At 42.0% G+C, this 15598-nt stretch overlaps 1 protein-coding gene across 50 annotated transcripts in view; it reads right to left on the bottom strand.

The window, feature by feature from the left end:
* The window catches only part of ADGRL3 (adhesion G protein-coupled receptor L3), a 487487-nt gene that overhangs the window by 300756 nt on the left and 171133 nt on the right, over positions 1-15598 (bottom strand). For 48 of the 50 annotated variants that reach the window (XM_086888938.1, XM_086888937.1, XM_086888933.1 and 45 more), the window contains one exon: positions 11440-11690. In XM_086888938.1, the coding sequence (XP_086745064.1) occupies positions 11440-11494 (55 nt within the window). In that variant the 5' untranslated portion in view covers positions 11495-11690. Of the gene's footprint in view, positions 1-11439; positions 11691-11888; positions 11964-12221; positions 12390-15598 lie in introns of those variants that run through there. The other 2 variants (XM_086888889.1, XM_086888920.1) reach the window with 2 other exon arrangements.

Here is a 15598-nt window from a genome sequence, read left to right on the forward strand (position 1 = left end):
GACACACCAAAACAGCTTCTTACAAATAAGAGCTCCCAAAGTTTAGGCCCAGACTCGTTTTGCTATAAAGGTAAGCAAGTTGGACTTTTTTTGAACTTGTGTTTTTTTTATGGCTGTCTGATACTGTAACACATGACTTCCAAGCACTTTCGTGACCAAGGCTCACAAACTCTAAGGTGGCTGCTGGTGATAGGAATTCATTATGTATTTGGCATTTGGCCAAGAGGCCATTTTTTTCCTCCCAAATCAAATTAAGCAAAACAACTAAATACTATTAGATTTTTGTTAGCCCTCAGAATTCCCCCAGAGCAATATCTAATAGTAAGATTTTTAATTGCACATGCCTATAAGATTACAAATTTTGATGACAGGTTGGATTTCAAGTCATGACAAAAACATGAAGGCATGTCAAATGTTCCTTGCATTATTCCAAGTTTAGACAGACCAGGGTTTATTTATATATACAGCAGAAAAATTACATTTAAAGCACATATACATCCTCATATGTATAGCAACACACACAGAAAAATAAAATCAAGTGATCTGGATTTTCCTACAACTCTTACAAGCAGGCATTCTTCCTCGAAAACATTACAATTGCTTTCCTTCCTTGAAAACACGTACAATTACATGTACGCAGAATTGAGCAGCGATGCTGGCAAAACACAGTTGGAGGTGATAAATAGGACTTGGCCATGAGTCTGTCTTTCAGAGTGGAGGAATAACGGGGATGTGTGTTCCCAGGACCACCAGCCAGCCCCGGTGCCGACTGCCCTGCTCCAGCAGAGGAGCAGACACAGAGGGAGGAGGAGGAGGAGGATGATGCCTCTGGAGAAACGCACAGCAAGCAGCAGCTGGCAGGGTTCAGCAGCAGCCCCCGTGGAGCTGATGTGGAGCACCACCACGGTTTTTCTCTGCCTGCAGAGACACTGCCACAGGGGTTTGCTCATGCACACCCTTGGCTGGAAGGGCGCTAAGCTTCCAGCTCCAGCCTGACACGAGTAGCACAGCCAGCCACAGTGCCTTGCTCATAAGCCAACAGGCACATCTCCCCCTCCACCCCACTGCACGAGACTGACATGCCAAAGCCAGTTTCTTTTTTGTCATCTGCTCCCCTGATACTAAATAAGCCCTTACTGCAGCCTCCAGCATTTCAGTAATAGAAACAAGACACTGTGAATTAAAAGTTGGAGACAGATCTTCCACAGCAAGAGTGGGGTGGGAACTAAAACAAAATCTCATTTAAATCAGCAGCACTGATGGACTTCTAATTGTTCCTAGAAGAGCTGGAAGGGGATCGGTCTACCAAGAGAATAAGGACCAAGCACAGTGCTGTAACTCTCAGGGCAAGGGAGCAGCCCACAATCCAGGGAACTCACTAAGATCTGAGAGATTAGCTCAGAGAACTCTCCTACATGTTACTCTAGGTTTTCCCAAAGTAACCCTCTGGGCTGAGCAAACAGGATTCACACTGCATTTACATGGAATCACCAATTTGCCATAGGATTTGGATCAGACCCCAAAAACACTTAGAGCATGGGGTGAACTTTAGGGCATGGGTTGGACTCAATGATCTTGGAAGGTCTCTTCCGACTGAGTGATTCTGTGATTAAATGAACTCGGTATTAAAATGCTATATTTAGTTATGGCTCCACATTCTGGAGACTTAAGAACAGGTGACAATTTGACTGAGCTTCTAAAATCCATCAGGCATCTCAATTTCCACAGATTATGTTATAGGAGGGAGTGACAGTTAACAAAACTCCGTATTCCTAGTCCCTAGCTCTTCCTGTGCCCATTCTAACGCACAGACTCTCTTGGGAAGGATTTTTAGCACCTGTGAGTCTTACAGGAAACAAACTTACACCTCAGGATGTGTAACAAGGCACCCACCACTATCAAGCACTGCAGAAAGCAGCCCAACACAGCAAAGCACAAGGGAGTATACAGAAGTATATGCTGCTGTGATCATAATTCCTTGAGTTTCTGGGATGCATTCAGTACTGCACTGTAACTAAAAACCCACCATCCCAGGCCCACACTTGCTACAATGGGCAGATTGCAGCATCTGTGTGATGTTGGCTAAAAACCCATTGCACATCCCACAGCTTGGAGCAGAACCATGACAGAACAAGGATCATCCTGCCAGGCACTGGGAGGGATATCCCAAGGAGGCTGCCCAGCACAAAACTGTTTGATAAAATCAGGGAAATTCCAAATGAGGAAAATCTACTGAAGTCTCTGACATGCTTTTAATTTTTTTCCCATACCACAGTATCTTTCCCAGATGAGTTGCTCATTAAGAAGCAGGAAATGTCTTCCAAATTCAAATAAAACCACATCACCAAACATATCCAATTCAAAAAAAATCATGATCAATAAAGGAAACAACTGAACAACAGTGAATATGCCATAGGGTAATAAACATCATATGGTTCTAAGATTCATTCAACATGAGTGCAGTTGATAAAATGGATGTTAGAGACATCTTCTGGGGAATCAGCAGTTTCATTTGCAATAAAGAGCTGTTTCTTATGGTTTTTGCTGGGCAAAGGGTGCTCTCCCTAACAGGGAAACAGCAGGTCTGCCCAGATCTCGTGGGAGCAGGTTAGCAGCAACTGAGGAGGAGGTGCAAGAATGCAGGTGGCTACAATTCATTGCCTGTCATTCTTTTCTCATTTTAGCTTAGAGTACTTCAACATGCCCAGCTTAAATGTATGAGAAAACTAGGGCCAGAAAACTCTCAGAAGTATTTTTTTTTTTCCTATCCAACTCCAACTGTTTAAGCTTAGCTGAAGTTATTAGAGAAAGAAAAGAGAAATGACAACCCATTTGTGGGCAATCCTACAAATTTTCACATCCAGAAAAGAGGTGTTTCTGCTGCATGGAAAGGATCTCTCTGTCCTGCTTTGTCTGTAAGGATGTCCTTTGGTCCTGCACCTCTCCATTCACTGGGGGAATGGATGCACAGCCTCACCCACCAAACCCCTTTAATCAGCACAGAATGTCAGGATCTCTCCAAGGCCTGGCAGCTTCCTGGCACTTTCAGAAGAAAGAGTTTTATCTGGAAGTTTAGCATGAACAAAGTAGATAGGAATCAGCAATTAGCCAAATTAAGGTAACGATGCAATAGGTGAAAACAAACGGGGAATGGGTGGGCAGCTATCTCCCCTATTCATGAGGATAAGGAAAGGGAAGCCAGCCACTTCTGCTGCTCTTTCTTTACTGCACCAGCCTCATTTGACCTCAGCCTGTCCCAAAACCCAGTCCTTCTGGACTATCTTGCATGTCCAGGAAGACCCAGGACAAGGTGTCTTCTCATGTAGAGGTGTTTTTCTGTAGAAAAGCTGCAGATGTGAAAATGTTCCTGGTGCTCCATGGTCCCTCCAGATGTTGGCTAAGGGGTGCCCGTACCTACATCAGTCAGCCTTGATCCACTACATTTTTCAGTCCTGGTTGCTTAGGATTATTAACTCCAAAAGGATGTATAGAGAGATCATTCCCATGTTTAACTGGAAAAGGCACGACTTTTGCTTGCTTTTTCATTTTCATTTGTTTTTTTGGTTTGGTCTGGTTTTTTGAAATATTTACATCTAATGCCAAACCACAGTAATTGCATCACTTACATGGAAAATTACTGTGGTTTTCCATTGGGATGCTATTCTTAATACCCATATATCCATCAGAAGTGAAACAGCTTTGGCCCCATCAAAATCCTGATGAGCTGTAAGTTGCTGAGAACCTGAGTAAAACTTATTCATAGAGTAACTTCCTTGAAAGTATCCCCTTTTATTGGAAATCCCTTATTTATTCTGTGCTTAGCTATGACAAGGTCTAGTGAGTAATAGGACCATCTAACAGTACTTGCTAGCCAGGAACTACTACAAAAGAAGCGGACCTGGATCAGCATGGTTGGATAATTTCAGTATCCTCCTGAATCCCAACAGAAAGCCAGGTAATACCCCAGAGATCCTGTCATTTCAAGCACATGGCTGCTCTTAATTCTTTAAAAACTATTCATTGGGAAGAAGGGTTTTGCCTGGTAACCTTTAAGCCCTCTTACTGCATGAGCTTTGACTTTTCTATTTAAAAAAACAAAAACAAAATCAAAACCAAAAAAAACCCCTAAAGGTTTTTAGAAAGACAAAGGAAAATGAAAACTATGAAAGACTTTTAAAGGCATTCATGGCCCTTTTATTTTATATCTCCAGTACCACTCACCCAAGCTGTTTTCAGGTTGTTTTATTTTTTCCCCCAACATATCAGCCTATTCCTTTCTGATGCTCCCCCAAACTGCTGCCACCAAACCACCGTATCTTTTTGCTCAGCACTCGCTTGGACCAAATCTGAATGCAGCAGATATTCATTGGTATAGCCTGAACTGGGAGAAGATTGGAAGGCTCAAGAGACTGGCTGCAAGCTAAGGTTTCCAGATCAAATCAAGCCTAGGTCAGAAACAAAGAAACCTAATCATCCTACTTAGCAACTGCCCGGCAGCTGATACAAAATGAATACTTAGAGTTAGGTCAGCTTTTTAGACAGCAGATGTCTGCACCCTGACACCTATTCATTACCTGGGGTTATTAACTACACAAACACAATTTTTCAGGATTTAACGGAATTCCTGATTGCATAAAGCTATTTACACCTCCTCGTGAGAAGTTCAGCATTGCACTTTTCAATTCTGTTTTTTAGAAAGTGACTTTTCTTAAAGAAGTTCACTAATAAAAATATTTTTACAATCACAGTAAAATATAATAGGAATTAAATTATGGCACAATAATTCACACTTGACTGCACAGAGGCCATTTGGCCTTCATCTTTGTGTCTGAATGTGCTGGGTGGGAATTACTACACTGTAATTCACATGCTGTCACATCTTATGGCTTGGCTAACACTCGAAAAAATCAGAGCTCAAAGTTGGTCACTAGAGAAAGAGAAATCAGTCTTGTCGGGAAATTGTTACAAATGACAGAAGCATCAGATATTGCAGACCAGAAAGGTAACACAGCTTACCCCCTCCTGCTGCTGTGAGGGTGAGCATGTTTTCTGTCACTGCAGTTCAGAAACAAGCCCACACACCCTGCTGCCATACCCCATGCATGTTAAAGACATGCATGGTGCATCAAACCATAATGTAATATGGTTTAATAATGTAATAATGTAAAAAAAGCATAATGTAATCAAACGTTTAGAGTGGGAAGGAACTAAAGATCACCCAGTTCCAGCCCCTCTGCCAGGGGCAGGGACACCTCCCACTAGACCAGGCTGCTCAGAGTCCCACCCAACCTGGTCTTGAGCACTTCCAAGGATGGGATATGCAGCTTCTCTAGGCAACCTGTTCCAGTGCCTCAACATCCTCACAGTGAAGACTTTCTCTGGCTTTGTGGAACATCACCACCTTCCCGTGGCCGCTTCTCTCGGGTTTGCTCAGATCCCTCGGGATGTCATTCCATCCTTAAGGCATGTCAACGCATCACACGGCTTGGTGTCAACAAAAAACTTGCTGAGGATGCACTTGATTGATCCCTTTCTCTGTGCCACTGATGAAGATATTAAATAGCCCTAGACCTGATATGGACCCCTGGGGGTAAAAGGTTTCCACCCTGTAGCAGGAAGATTCTGTGAGCAGACACAGTTGCCAAAAACTGAAGAAAAAAAACCCATATAATGAGAAAACCCGTTTAAAATCTCCCTCTTTATTTAGTGTGAAATTTAGACATGAAAGAAGTGGGTCCACACACAGACCTCTGCACTGCATAATGGCTTAAACAAGAATTAAATAGTGGATAGTCTTAAAAAGGTTGAATTTCACCCTCTATCAGTTTATAGATTGATCTGTCATCAAACAGGGAACTTAATACTCTCAATTTTAGTGTAATGCTGCTAATGAAAGCGCTGTAGTTTATACAGAGAACAGCCAACTCCTTTTATCAGGAAAAGCCTTCCCCGATCGCTTGTTCCACTATGGAAAAGGTGGCACGGCTGCAGGTAATACAAATTGCCAAGAATAGCAAACATTATAAATATTTCAAGGATGATTAATCTTTAAAACACTGAAGTTAGGCAGAAGCCTGGAAGTCAACTTGGCTATTTCACAACTAATAAAACATGTATCTTGTATTTCATTGTGACTGTATAAAGAGTATTGTAGTAAAAGGCAATTATCCACCATTCACTAGCTAACATAACACTTGTACAAGTATAAAAGAAACACAGTATGTATTTTAAGCAGTGACAGTATTTTCGGTGTATTAAAATAGTAGTGAGGCAAATGTTCAGCTCACATTAAACAGCACTCTGTCACCAAAGACCAGCCTGCTAGCATCATATATTCCCCCAAGATAGATAATGCTGCTTGCTTTAACAGAATCATTGTCACCAGGCAACTACCAGTGCTGCTCAGTAATAAATATTTCCACTGTTCCCACAGAAACTGGCTTGGCATCTGGACCTGCTAATGCCTAGAGAGATCAGCCTGACCTTGGAGTGCCATCTTTTCACAGGGATGCAGCCCTCGCCACGGCTGTCTCCCAGAAGCATTGCAAAGATGGAGCAGAAGCTCAGAGGGCAGGAACAGGACAGCAGACAAGACTCTCTTCCTTGCAGCTGCAATGACTTGAAAGGACTTCAAATTTCATTTCCTACTCTGGGAATGATAAATTAGTTCAGCCCCATCTCGAGCTAATTCCCATATGGAGAGACAAAATGGCATCTGTCCCTAAATGCAGGAAGGTCACTTTACAGCTACGCCACAAGACTGCATAAATAAATTCTTGGAGGCAACCAGTTTTTTTAAGTTTAGAACTGGGCCAGCAGCATCTGCAGTCCTGCCAGTTTGGAGCTGTCAAGTATCAGTATTAGGCCTAAAGCTTCATAACAATACCAGGCTCCAGGACTTGACAGGCTTTGTCTGAACTACAACCTATTTTAGCTTAAACTTAGCTCTGATCTCCATTATTTGAGAAACTTTGCTGCACTAGCAACTTCCCCTGGGATCAGATAACTTTTGCCTAGTCTGTCATAGCTGCCATGTCAGATTGTCCTGGTTTTGGCTAGGATAGAGTTCATTTTTTCTTAGCAGTTGGTACAGTGCTGTGTTTTGGATTCAGTATGAAAATACAGAATCACATTTATATATGAGGCTGGAGGGAAGCAAACAAGCGTCTGTAGCATGCTTGGTTGCTAGGTGGGCTTAAAATCATGACACAGATACCTATTGTTTGCCCTGTAATTTCAGCCAGGCTTTGGTTACATTATTCTTTAACTTGTTCTGACTTCAGTTTTGCTTTGTTTTGGCCAAGTATGTGGTTCTAACCCAAAAATCACATTGTATATCATGGAAAATATTAAGGAATTTAAGCAATCACAGCAATGACTAACATACCCCATGGATCATCTGGAGAGAACAGAGTGCAACCCATTAATAAATTCAGGGTTAAAATATATACAAAACAAGTCCAAAGCAACTGCAAGACCAGGAGGAACCAAACCCCAGAACTTTGCCCAAGAAGGATCCAGGATGCTGACAGTTCACTCTCATGTCACAAGGGCAAAGGCCACACCTGTTGATTTTATTGTATTTGTAACAGTCTCCAACAGAAACTAGGCAATTTAGATTACTACTTAATTGGAAAAATAAGTGGTTTTCCCTTTTTGGATTATTAAAAGAAGCAGATTAACAACAACTCATTCTTTGTTGCCCAGCATATAATTAGATATGCAGTACAATCCTTAAAAAATAATTTGTAAGTAAATAATAATAAATTAATCCGATGGGATTATAAAGATCTTTGCATACAACAGGCCTTCAGCTCTCTTCCAGACCATAACATAAGTTACTTGTTTGGAGACATGCAAAATTTCACCCCACAGCAATGGCTGCAGTATCCTTCCTGTCCTGCTCCTAACAGCATGCAGCTCTGAATCCCTTTAATTTCTATTATTATTTTTGTCCAGCAGTCTGGAAGTCTTAAATCTCAGCTCTGAGCCACACACGAGCACGACAGCAATGTGACAGAGCAGGTGTACATCTCTCCAGGCTTGCAAACTGAGCTGCTGCCTGTCATGTCTATCTCATTTCAAGTGAACTTTTGACAGCGTTCATTTCTGGGTGAAGAGAAATCTGCTTTGTTTGGGGTCAAGGGGAGGAAGCCTGAGGAAGAGAACAGCTGCTCATTCCAGAAAACGCCTCTTGGAAATCCACCTGCTACAGGGAAAGAAGATCAGTTTGCTCAGGTGCACGTGGGGGGAAACACAAACCAAGGAGCACTTACCCAGGGTCCAGACCTTCAGATGCTTTGGGAAAAGCTTCCAAAGAGGGGCAAAAAGAAGGCAGGGGTGCAAAAGTCCTGTCCCCTTAACAGAGCCCTTGTAAAGGATGAAAAAGGCTTTGCTTTCATTGTTATTGCTGATGGTTTTATTTTATTCCTTGGTATTATTTCAGTCTATCTTGTGTAATTCTCTGATTTTGTGTAATAGGTTTAGTTTTAGGCAACAAATGGATTTACAGGCTTTGCTGTAGCTCAGGAGAGGGGATAGCTTCTGGGGGGCTTCTACACTGCTCCAGGTTGTGCCCTAAGTTGTAAGCTATTTTCCGTTCAAGTCAAGGGTAACAGTAGAGAAAACACCCACTACACAAATCTATTATTATCTTAAGTATTTCACATGGCTTAATTTTTCAGTGAGCTATGATTCAAAGCAGTCTGAGCAGAACTAGACAGTGCTGTGCCTGTGCATTTTGGATACAGCAAATTAACATTATCACTGAGGAAATGCAAGGGCTCATGACCTTTTCCCCTTTTATGATTTCTACAGCTTATCAACAAGATGACATTGTACCATGGCAGTCTTCTGGAAGATTACTTTTCATCTTGCAGATCACTGAAGTATACGCCCTTTGACTCTATACCTGTCATCATAGCCCAAGACACACAATCTACTCCAAGAAATGAAATAGCTGAAGCAAAAAAATAAACCAAAGACCCCTCAAAAAAACGTGCAAAACATCAAAACACTACCACCACCTCTCCAACTTATTGACCAGATTACTGGTCTAAGATGTCTGTAATGCAGCTACCACTACAGATGAAGAGGCAGTGTAGGGGAACTCAAAAAGGGAATGAGATGCAGCATGGTCATTCTGGAAAAGCAGTTCATATCATTTCCAGCAATCACTACAGGAGTCATTCCGGATCATGAAAGAGGAACTCAAATGCCTGATTCCTGTAAAGCATAATTTCTGAATGTTTTCTGCATGCAGTGAAAAGGGACTACTAAAAGGGAAAATTGGGGGAAAAAACCCCAAAAAACAGCTTAACTAGGCTGTTTTTATAAGGAAGGTGAGGCTGTGGCATGTGTTTAAACAGCATGCCACAGTTCTGAGATGGAAGTTGCATCCTGGCGACTCAGAGATCAGAACAAGGAAAACCAGACGAAGTTCTTTGGCTCAGACCAAGGCTGCTCTCTCTCCCCTGTTCAAAGACAGCTATCACACTTTCACTAGGAACTGATCAGGTAATGTGGGTGTTGGGTAGATGTGTGATGCTCAAATTTACCACCGCTGACTGCCACAACCACCACAGCAAACACCCTGTCCTTTTAGTCTAGAGAGCAGCATAAAGGGTAGAAGTATTTCCAGACATAGTTCCTGCACCTCTGGCATTTGCTCATATGTAGTATAATATGACTTCCAAGATACTTGTGACATCTTCATTTATTGGGACTATCAGGCAGGACTTTCCAGCCACAGTGGCACTGAGAATCTTAAACAAAACTGCCATAGGCATATATAACTAAAAACTGCTTTCACTGTTAATACTGCTTAATTCTAAAGATTTACAAAACATTTAGCATTTAACTTTCCTGAAGAGGATTGGAAAGCACCTTTCTGAATAGCTATTTCATTCCACCCTAATTGGTCAACTCAGTCATTCTAATTTTCAAGTCAGTGACGAGGAATCTTCCTTGAAGAACAGTAGTACAGATAGACTTTGTCCCCAAAGGTGTTATAGAAGACAGGTTGTGCTCTATAGGTATGTTCAACCTTTTTTTTTTTTTTTTTTTTATTTTTCCTCACCTTCTTTTCTGTAAGATTTTGTTCCATGTCTTAGCACATACACAAAGGATCAGTTGTAAAGCTCAAGAAGCCTGATGAATATTTTAAAAGCAGAGGCTCACAGTTTACATACAGGGGGTCATGTACATACAGACATGCTTCCACTGGCCTTTAATTAAAATGAGATCCTTGGTAGAGTTCACCTTCCATTTAAGCATCAGAAAAATCAGGCAGCCAGATTTTCCAAAGCCTTACTCTGAGCACAGCAACCATCACTGCTAATAGGAGCTCCTGAACCCTTCAGCACTTGTGAAACCTGGCAGCTTACTTCTAGAGCATACACTTGGGTTTCTCATATCAAAAGAACCCAACAGGCCTCAAAATCTTACTTCAAAGAATTCCATGTGTCACATTTCACTTAGGATTTTCCCAGCTAATAAAAGATCAAATTTTTCTGCTACAGCTCTGCACTGGATTTGCACGGCCAGGTTTTGGGGAGGGGGAGGCTGGTTACAGGGGTGGCTTCTGTGAGAAGCTGCTTGAAGCTTTCCCTGTGTCTGACAGAGTCAGTGCCAGCTGGCTCCAGGACAGACCCATCACTGGCCAAGGCTGAGCCCACCAGGGACCGCAGCAGCGCCTCTGGGATAACATCTCCAAGAGAGGGGACAAAGCTGCTGCTTTGTGAGAGAAACAGCTCTGGAGACAAGGTCCATGAAGGAAGAGGAGCAGGAGGTGCCCCACATAGCAGAGCTGACTTACATTTCCCTGCAGCCCTTGGAGGTGAAGCAGCTGTGCCCCTGCAGCCTTGCTGTGGCTCTGTGCAGAGAGAAGCCCACGCCGGAGCAGGTTTTGCTGGCAAGATGTGTGACCCCTTGGGAAAAACCCATGCTGGAGCAGGGGAAGAATGTGAGGGCTCCTCCCTCTGAGGAGGAAGGAGCAGTAGAAACAAGATGTGATGAACTGAACACAACTCCCATTACCCTGTGTCCCTGTACTGCTGCAGGGGAGGAGGTAGAGACAATTGGAAGTTCACTTCAGGAAGAGTGGAGGTGGGAAGGAAAGCGTTTTTATGATTTCCCTTTATTTCTCATTACCCTATTCTGATCTGATTGGTAATAAATCCATTTTTCCCCAAGAAAAAGGAATAAAACGTCTGTCTAATGTAGCAGCTAAGCTCAGAAAAAGAAACCTTTATGTGTCACCAGAGTTCTTTGTTTTAGTTAACTCATGATGTAACCTGGGAATTTCAAAGACCTGAGGTGCAAGGAGGGAGAGACATCATCATCCTGTAAAAAAACCCACACCATTAGGAAAAGACAGACAAAATCCTTGCTATTTTATCTTCCCTTCCCACAGGCACATTTACACCATCTCTCACTCACCATGGGCAAACGGTGTTAAGAGCATTGTGAAGAACAGCAGCTGTGATGACCACATGACTGTGAAGGAGAGCTTGAAAGTATCCCAGCAAACAAGGTTTCAAATAAAAAGGTGAGAGTCCTCCTGCACTTCCTTCCAACACTTCAGCTGTTGTTGGCCTTCAATTCACATCCAAAAAGGGAGGAAAAAAACCCAATCAAAAATAGTAATAACAATAAAAAATATCCCACAGCCAGTATCCAGAGTCTGAGACCTACAAATGAGAAAGGAAAAAAAACTGCAGTTAGTAAAACAGTAAGATAGGTGTTTGCAATCAAGTCTTGCTGCGTTTCTTTGCTGCCAGCAGCTGTAAAGGCAAATGTGTCCTCCCCACTCCCTGGCCCTTCAGATGCGCGCACATTCCTACATAAAATAGGAATTAAAACTTATGCCTGTGCCGAGAACCAGTTACCAGTTGGTGGATAACCAATGCTCTGCTTCCTCTCTCAAAAGAGGGCCCCAGACAGCAGTTTTGAACAAAAAAGCTAAGACCTTTCCCTCCCTTTTGCATTTCTGTCATGCCTCCGACGTGGATGCTAAGGGCAAGATACCAGGCCAGGCAGTGGGATTAGTAACATAGCTTGGGAGTATTTCCACTGATGATATGCCAAAAAGCCTCTCTTTGTTTGAAGCAACCTGTATGGCTTTTAATCACTGAATCTGGACCAGGCTTTGAACCCAAACAGAGCCCAAAGTCACCCTTCTCCTATAACCAACTACTTTCTAGTCACTGCCAGCTACTCACTGCTAGTTGAGCTCTGCAGTTATTTATCGTGGAATTAAAAATAATGGTCTTGGTCCATCCCACGCGCTTACAGGAAAGCGCGGGGAAATCTGAATCCGTGCTTGAACAGAAACATTCGCTCATTTAAGCGGAGAACGTATTCCAGCTTTCCATCATTTTAATCTCTCCAGAAGGGGCTAACTGGCCACGGTGACTCAAACCTGGCAGGAAAAAAACAACTATACAGAGTTAAACTGCGGCAGCAGTTAGAAACTTAGCTCCCCACTGGCTTTGAAATTATGAGGAAATATGAGGAATTGAAAAGTACTTTACATATCTGTTTTGAACTCCTTAGACTCTGCAGTCTTCACAGTACTGGTCTAATTAAAAATCTCTCCAAAAATCTCTGATCAACAGAAGTTATTCTTCTCTGAGCACAGAAGCTGTTTTTGCCAACTTTTGTTCTTACCCAAAACCAAGTCTGAGCCAAAAAGCTGTATGAAAAAACTGTGCTGCATGCCATTGTGATGTGGGTATATTTCTGAAAGTCTGGCATGACAAAGTGGCCTTTGTTTTGCTTCCTATCTTTACTGATCAACTAAATAAAACCCCATATTGTTCAGAACCAAAGCCTATAAAGAAGCTGCTTTTTTTTAATAAATATATCTTGCACTGCCAAGATTTTATTCTCTCACTTGACCCTCCTCCCCAGTCTATCCCTGCAATTTGTTCACTGAAATGTAGCATTTAGTTTCCATAGGTTTTTTTTCTCATCTCTGTATGAGAGGTTACTAAGAAATCCAAGGTCAATCTGCAGTCAAGTGGCTTCTTTACAGACATCCTTGAAATTAAAACTTTGCTTGGGCTGGGACTAATCAAAAATGTCATTGATAATATTTTGAATTGCACGTTCTAAATAGTGATCAAGTTTTCCATTTATATTTTAGTAGGCTACCAGTACACATCAAACTGCAGCACTGCCATTATTTATGCATGCTTTTTTTATAGCATCCTCTGTTAAGTTTCAAAAGTGAGAAGCTTTTTGTGCTACAAAATTCGAAAAGGCATACAGAGATGGGTGGAAGCTATCCAAGCACAGGTACACTTCCCTGAAGCAAAAGCTCAGTCAGGCAGTAAAGGAGCTAAGGTTTGTTTTCAATTTTTATTTGTTTAAACTGAATCAGTTCTGAATAATCTAAGCCTGTTAGAAAGAGATAACATTATGGTGCAGTAAAAGGGTTTTGGGTATAACTGAAGAAGCCACAAATTAATTAGGCTCTCTATCCCAGAGAAGGGATAATTGTCAGCAAAATACTTACACAGAGCCCTATATTTTTTTTTTTCCTATCTATACATTCCTGCATGATAGGATGCTAGGATTTTTTTTTTTTTCCTATCTCATGGGCTGAGGCAGAATGAGCAAAGTATTCACACACCCTCTGCAAAGTCCAAACACTAATTTTTGAGAACTAATGTCTTGGAACCACCACAGCCACAAATAAACATTTTATCCTCCTGGAAAGTACATTATTGAGTCACAAAGCTCCTGTGCAAAAGAGACAACAGGACTAGCTCATCATTATGCACCATTTACTCCAGTTGTAAATCTGACCAAATATTCTCCGCCCTACCGTCCTTCCTGCCAGAGGGGAACACACCAGAGCCATGGCCTGTCAGGTGGTGTCTGCACACCCTGGCTGCCACAACCTTGCCCTTAAACTTGCTTCTGCAAAGCCTTCAACTCCTTCAGCTTAAGCTCACACACAAATATTACCAAATACACAATGCTTCTGGAGGCGTGCCAGCCGTGTTTAACAGCACAGGGCACCACTAGATCAACCAAATGCCTTGGAATTCTGCAAAATTCTGGGTGGGCTTGTATTTCGTGTAATCAAATAATCACAGTGTGTTTGTGAACTGGATATCTGCAGGGAAACAGCTACATAGGAAATGAGCAGAACAACCCTTTTTCTTAATGGTCACTCAACCCCCGCAAGCAGCATTGTAAGACACAGAAGGAGGCCAGCAAAACAAAATTCACTTCATGGTTGGATTAGCTCCAGGTAAAGTACAGCCAAAGAGAGAAACCAGAGAAAACAGTTCACTGCCTGTGAACTATTTGGTGCAGAGTGTTACATTTATTGATGCAAGAAAGGGATACGCTATCACAGTGAAAAATTTAAGGGCTTGACTTAAGGGGTTTGGACTTTAACCACAAAGATGATGCAGCTTGCATTGATTTTAGAAAAAGTTCTTCTGCTCACCGACCTTTATATTCCCAAAGGGCTGCCCCTGACACCTTTGCAGTCTGATCTGCTGCATCACCCAAACCAGAATTGCATGCTGGCAGTTCCCAAAAACCCAGCTCAAAATGCTACTGACAGAATAGGAGAAAGCTAAATAAAGGAAACTAAAGCTTCATAGCGAAGAGATGAGCAGTGAAGTATTCATCAAGGCGTTGTTCATAAAAGAGCATTATAGATACACTGACAAACTCAACATCCACCCAAGTCTGTTCTTCAGCAGCTGATGTCAAGCAGCACATGGAGCATTTTCTGAGCTCATCTGTCGACAGTCTACAGGGAGGGTGAAAAAGAAAAGGAAACCAGTTCATGTGGTGAGTGAACAGATAGGCTGAATTCAAAGCTGAATTCAGAGCAGCACAAGCCAAACCTATCAGAACTCCATTTAATTACTGTCTTCTTCCAAACACGAGCATTTGCACTGGCACAAAGCTGTATACCACCTTTTTCACACGGCCAAAGCTGCTTCAGGTATCCAGCATTTCCTAGGAAACCAGGGGAGGGCAGACAGTGTCTCACAAAGGGGCCCATTAGCAAGAGTCAGAAATACTGGGGTTTTCTTATCTAGTTTTACTTGCAGCAGTTTCCTCCCCACCCCTGAAAATGTGCATAGCAAAACTAGCTTAAACAAATCAAAGATACAAAGATTGCTTTGTATTTCTTCATAGAAAAGACTCCAGCACTTACTCCCCTCCTTTGGCAAAAGTCACCTACTAATTAGGAAATAAGTGTGATGGCTCAAACAAATATTGATTAAATTCACTATTAACGAGGGAAAAAGTTTGGAAGTAATTAAACTCCTTGAAGCTGACGGTCCAAGCTGGAACCATGGGTGTAATTCCCCATTCTCAGCATCTGCTACTTGAGATAACTTATTTCAGGCAACATTTTCAGAATTTTGCTAAGAGAGGGAAGAGAAATAACACAGCAAGAAAAAATAAAACATGCAATCTCTGCAAAATCAAATTAACTGCAATTTAATGTTAGAAAATTTCCTTAAGTAAGAGAATGAGCCACATTTCCACTCCCATTATGAATGGCTGGATAAAAGAATTTCTGCAATACATATGGCCATAAGTTGTTTGCAAAAAAATT

Source organism: Cyanistes caeruleus, chromosome 5, assembly GCF_971803275.1.
Source record: "Cyanistes caeruleus chromosome 5, bCyaCae1.hap1.1, whole genome shotgun sequence".
Taxonomy (NCBI): domain Eukaryota; kingdom Metazoa; phylum Chordata; class Aves; order Passeriformes; family Paridae; genus Cyanistes; species Cyanistes caeruleus.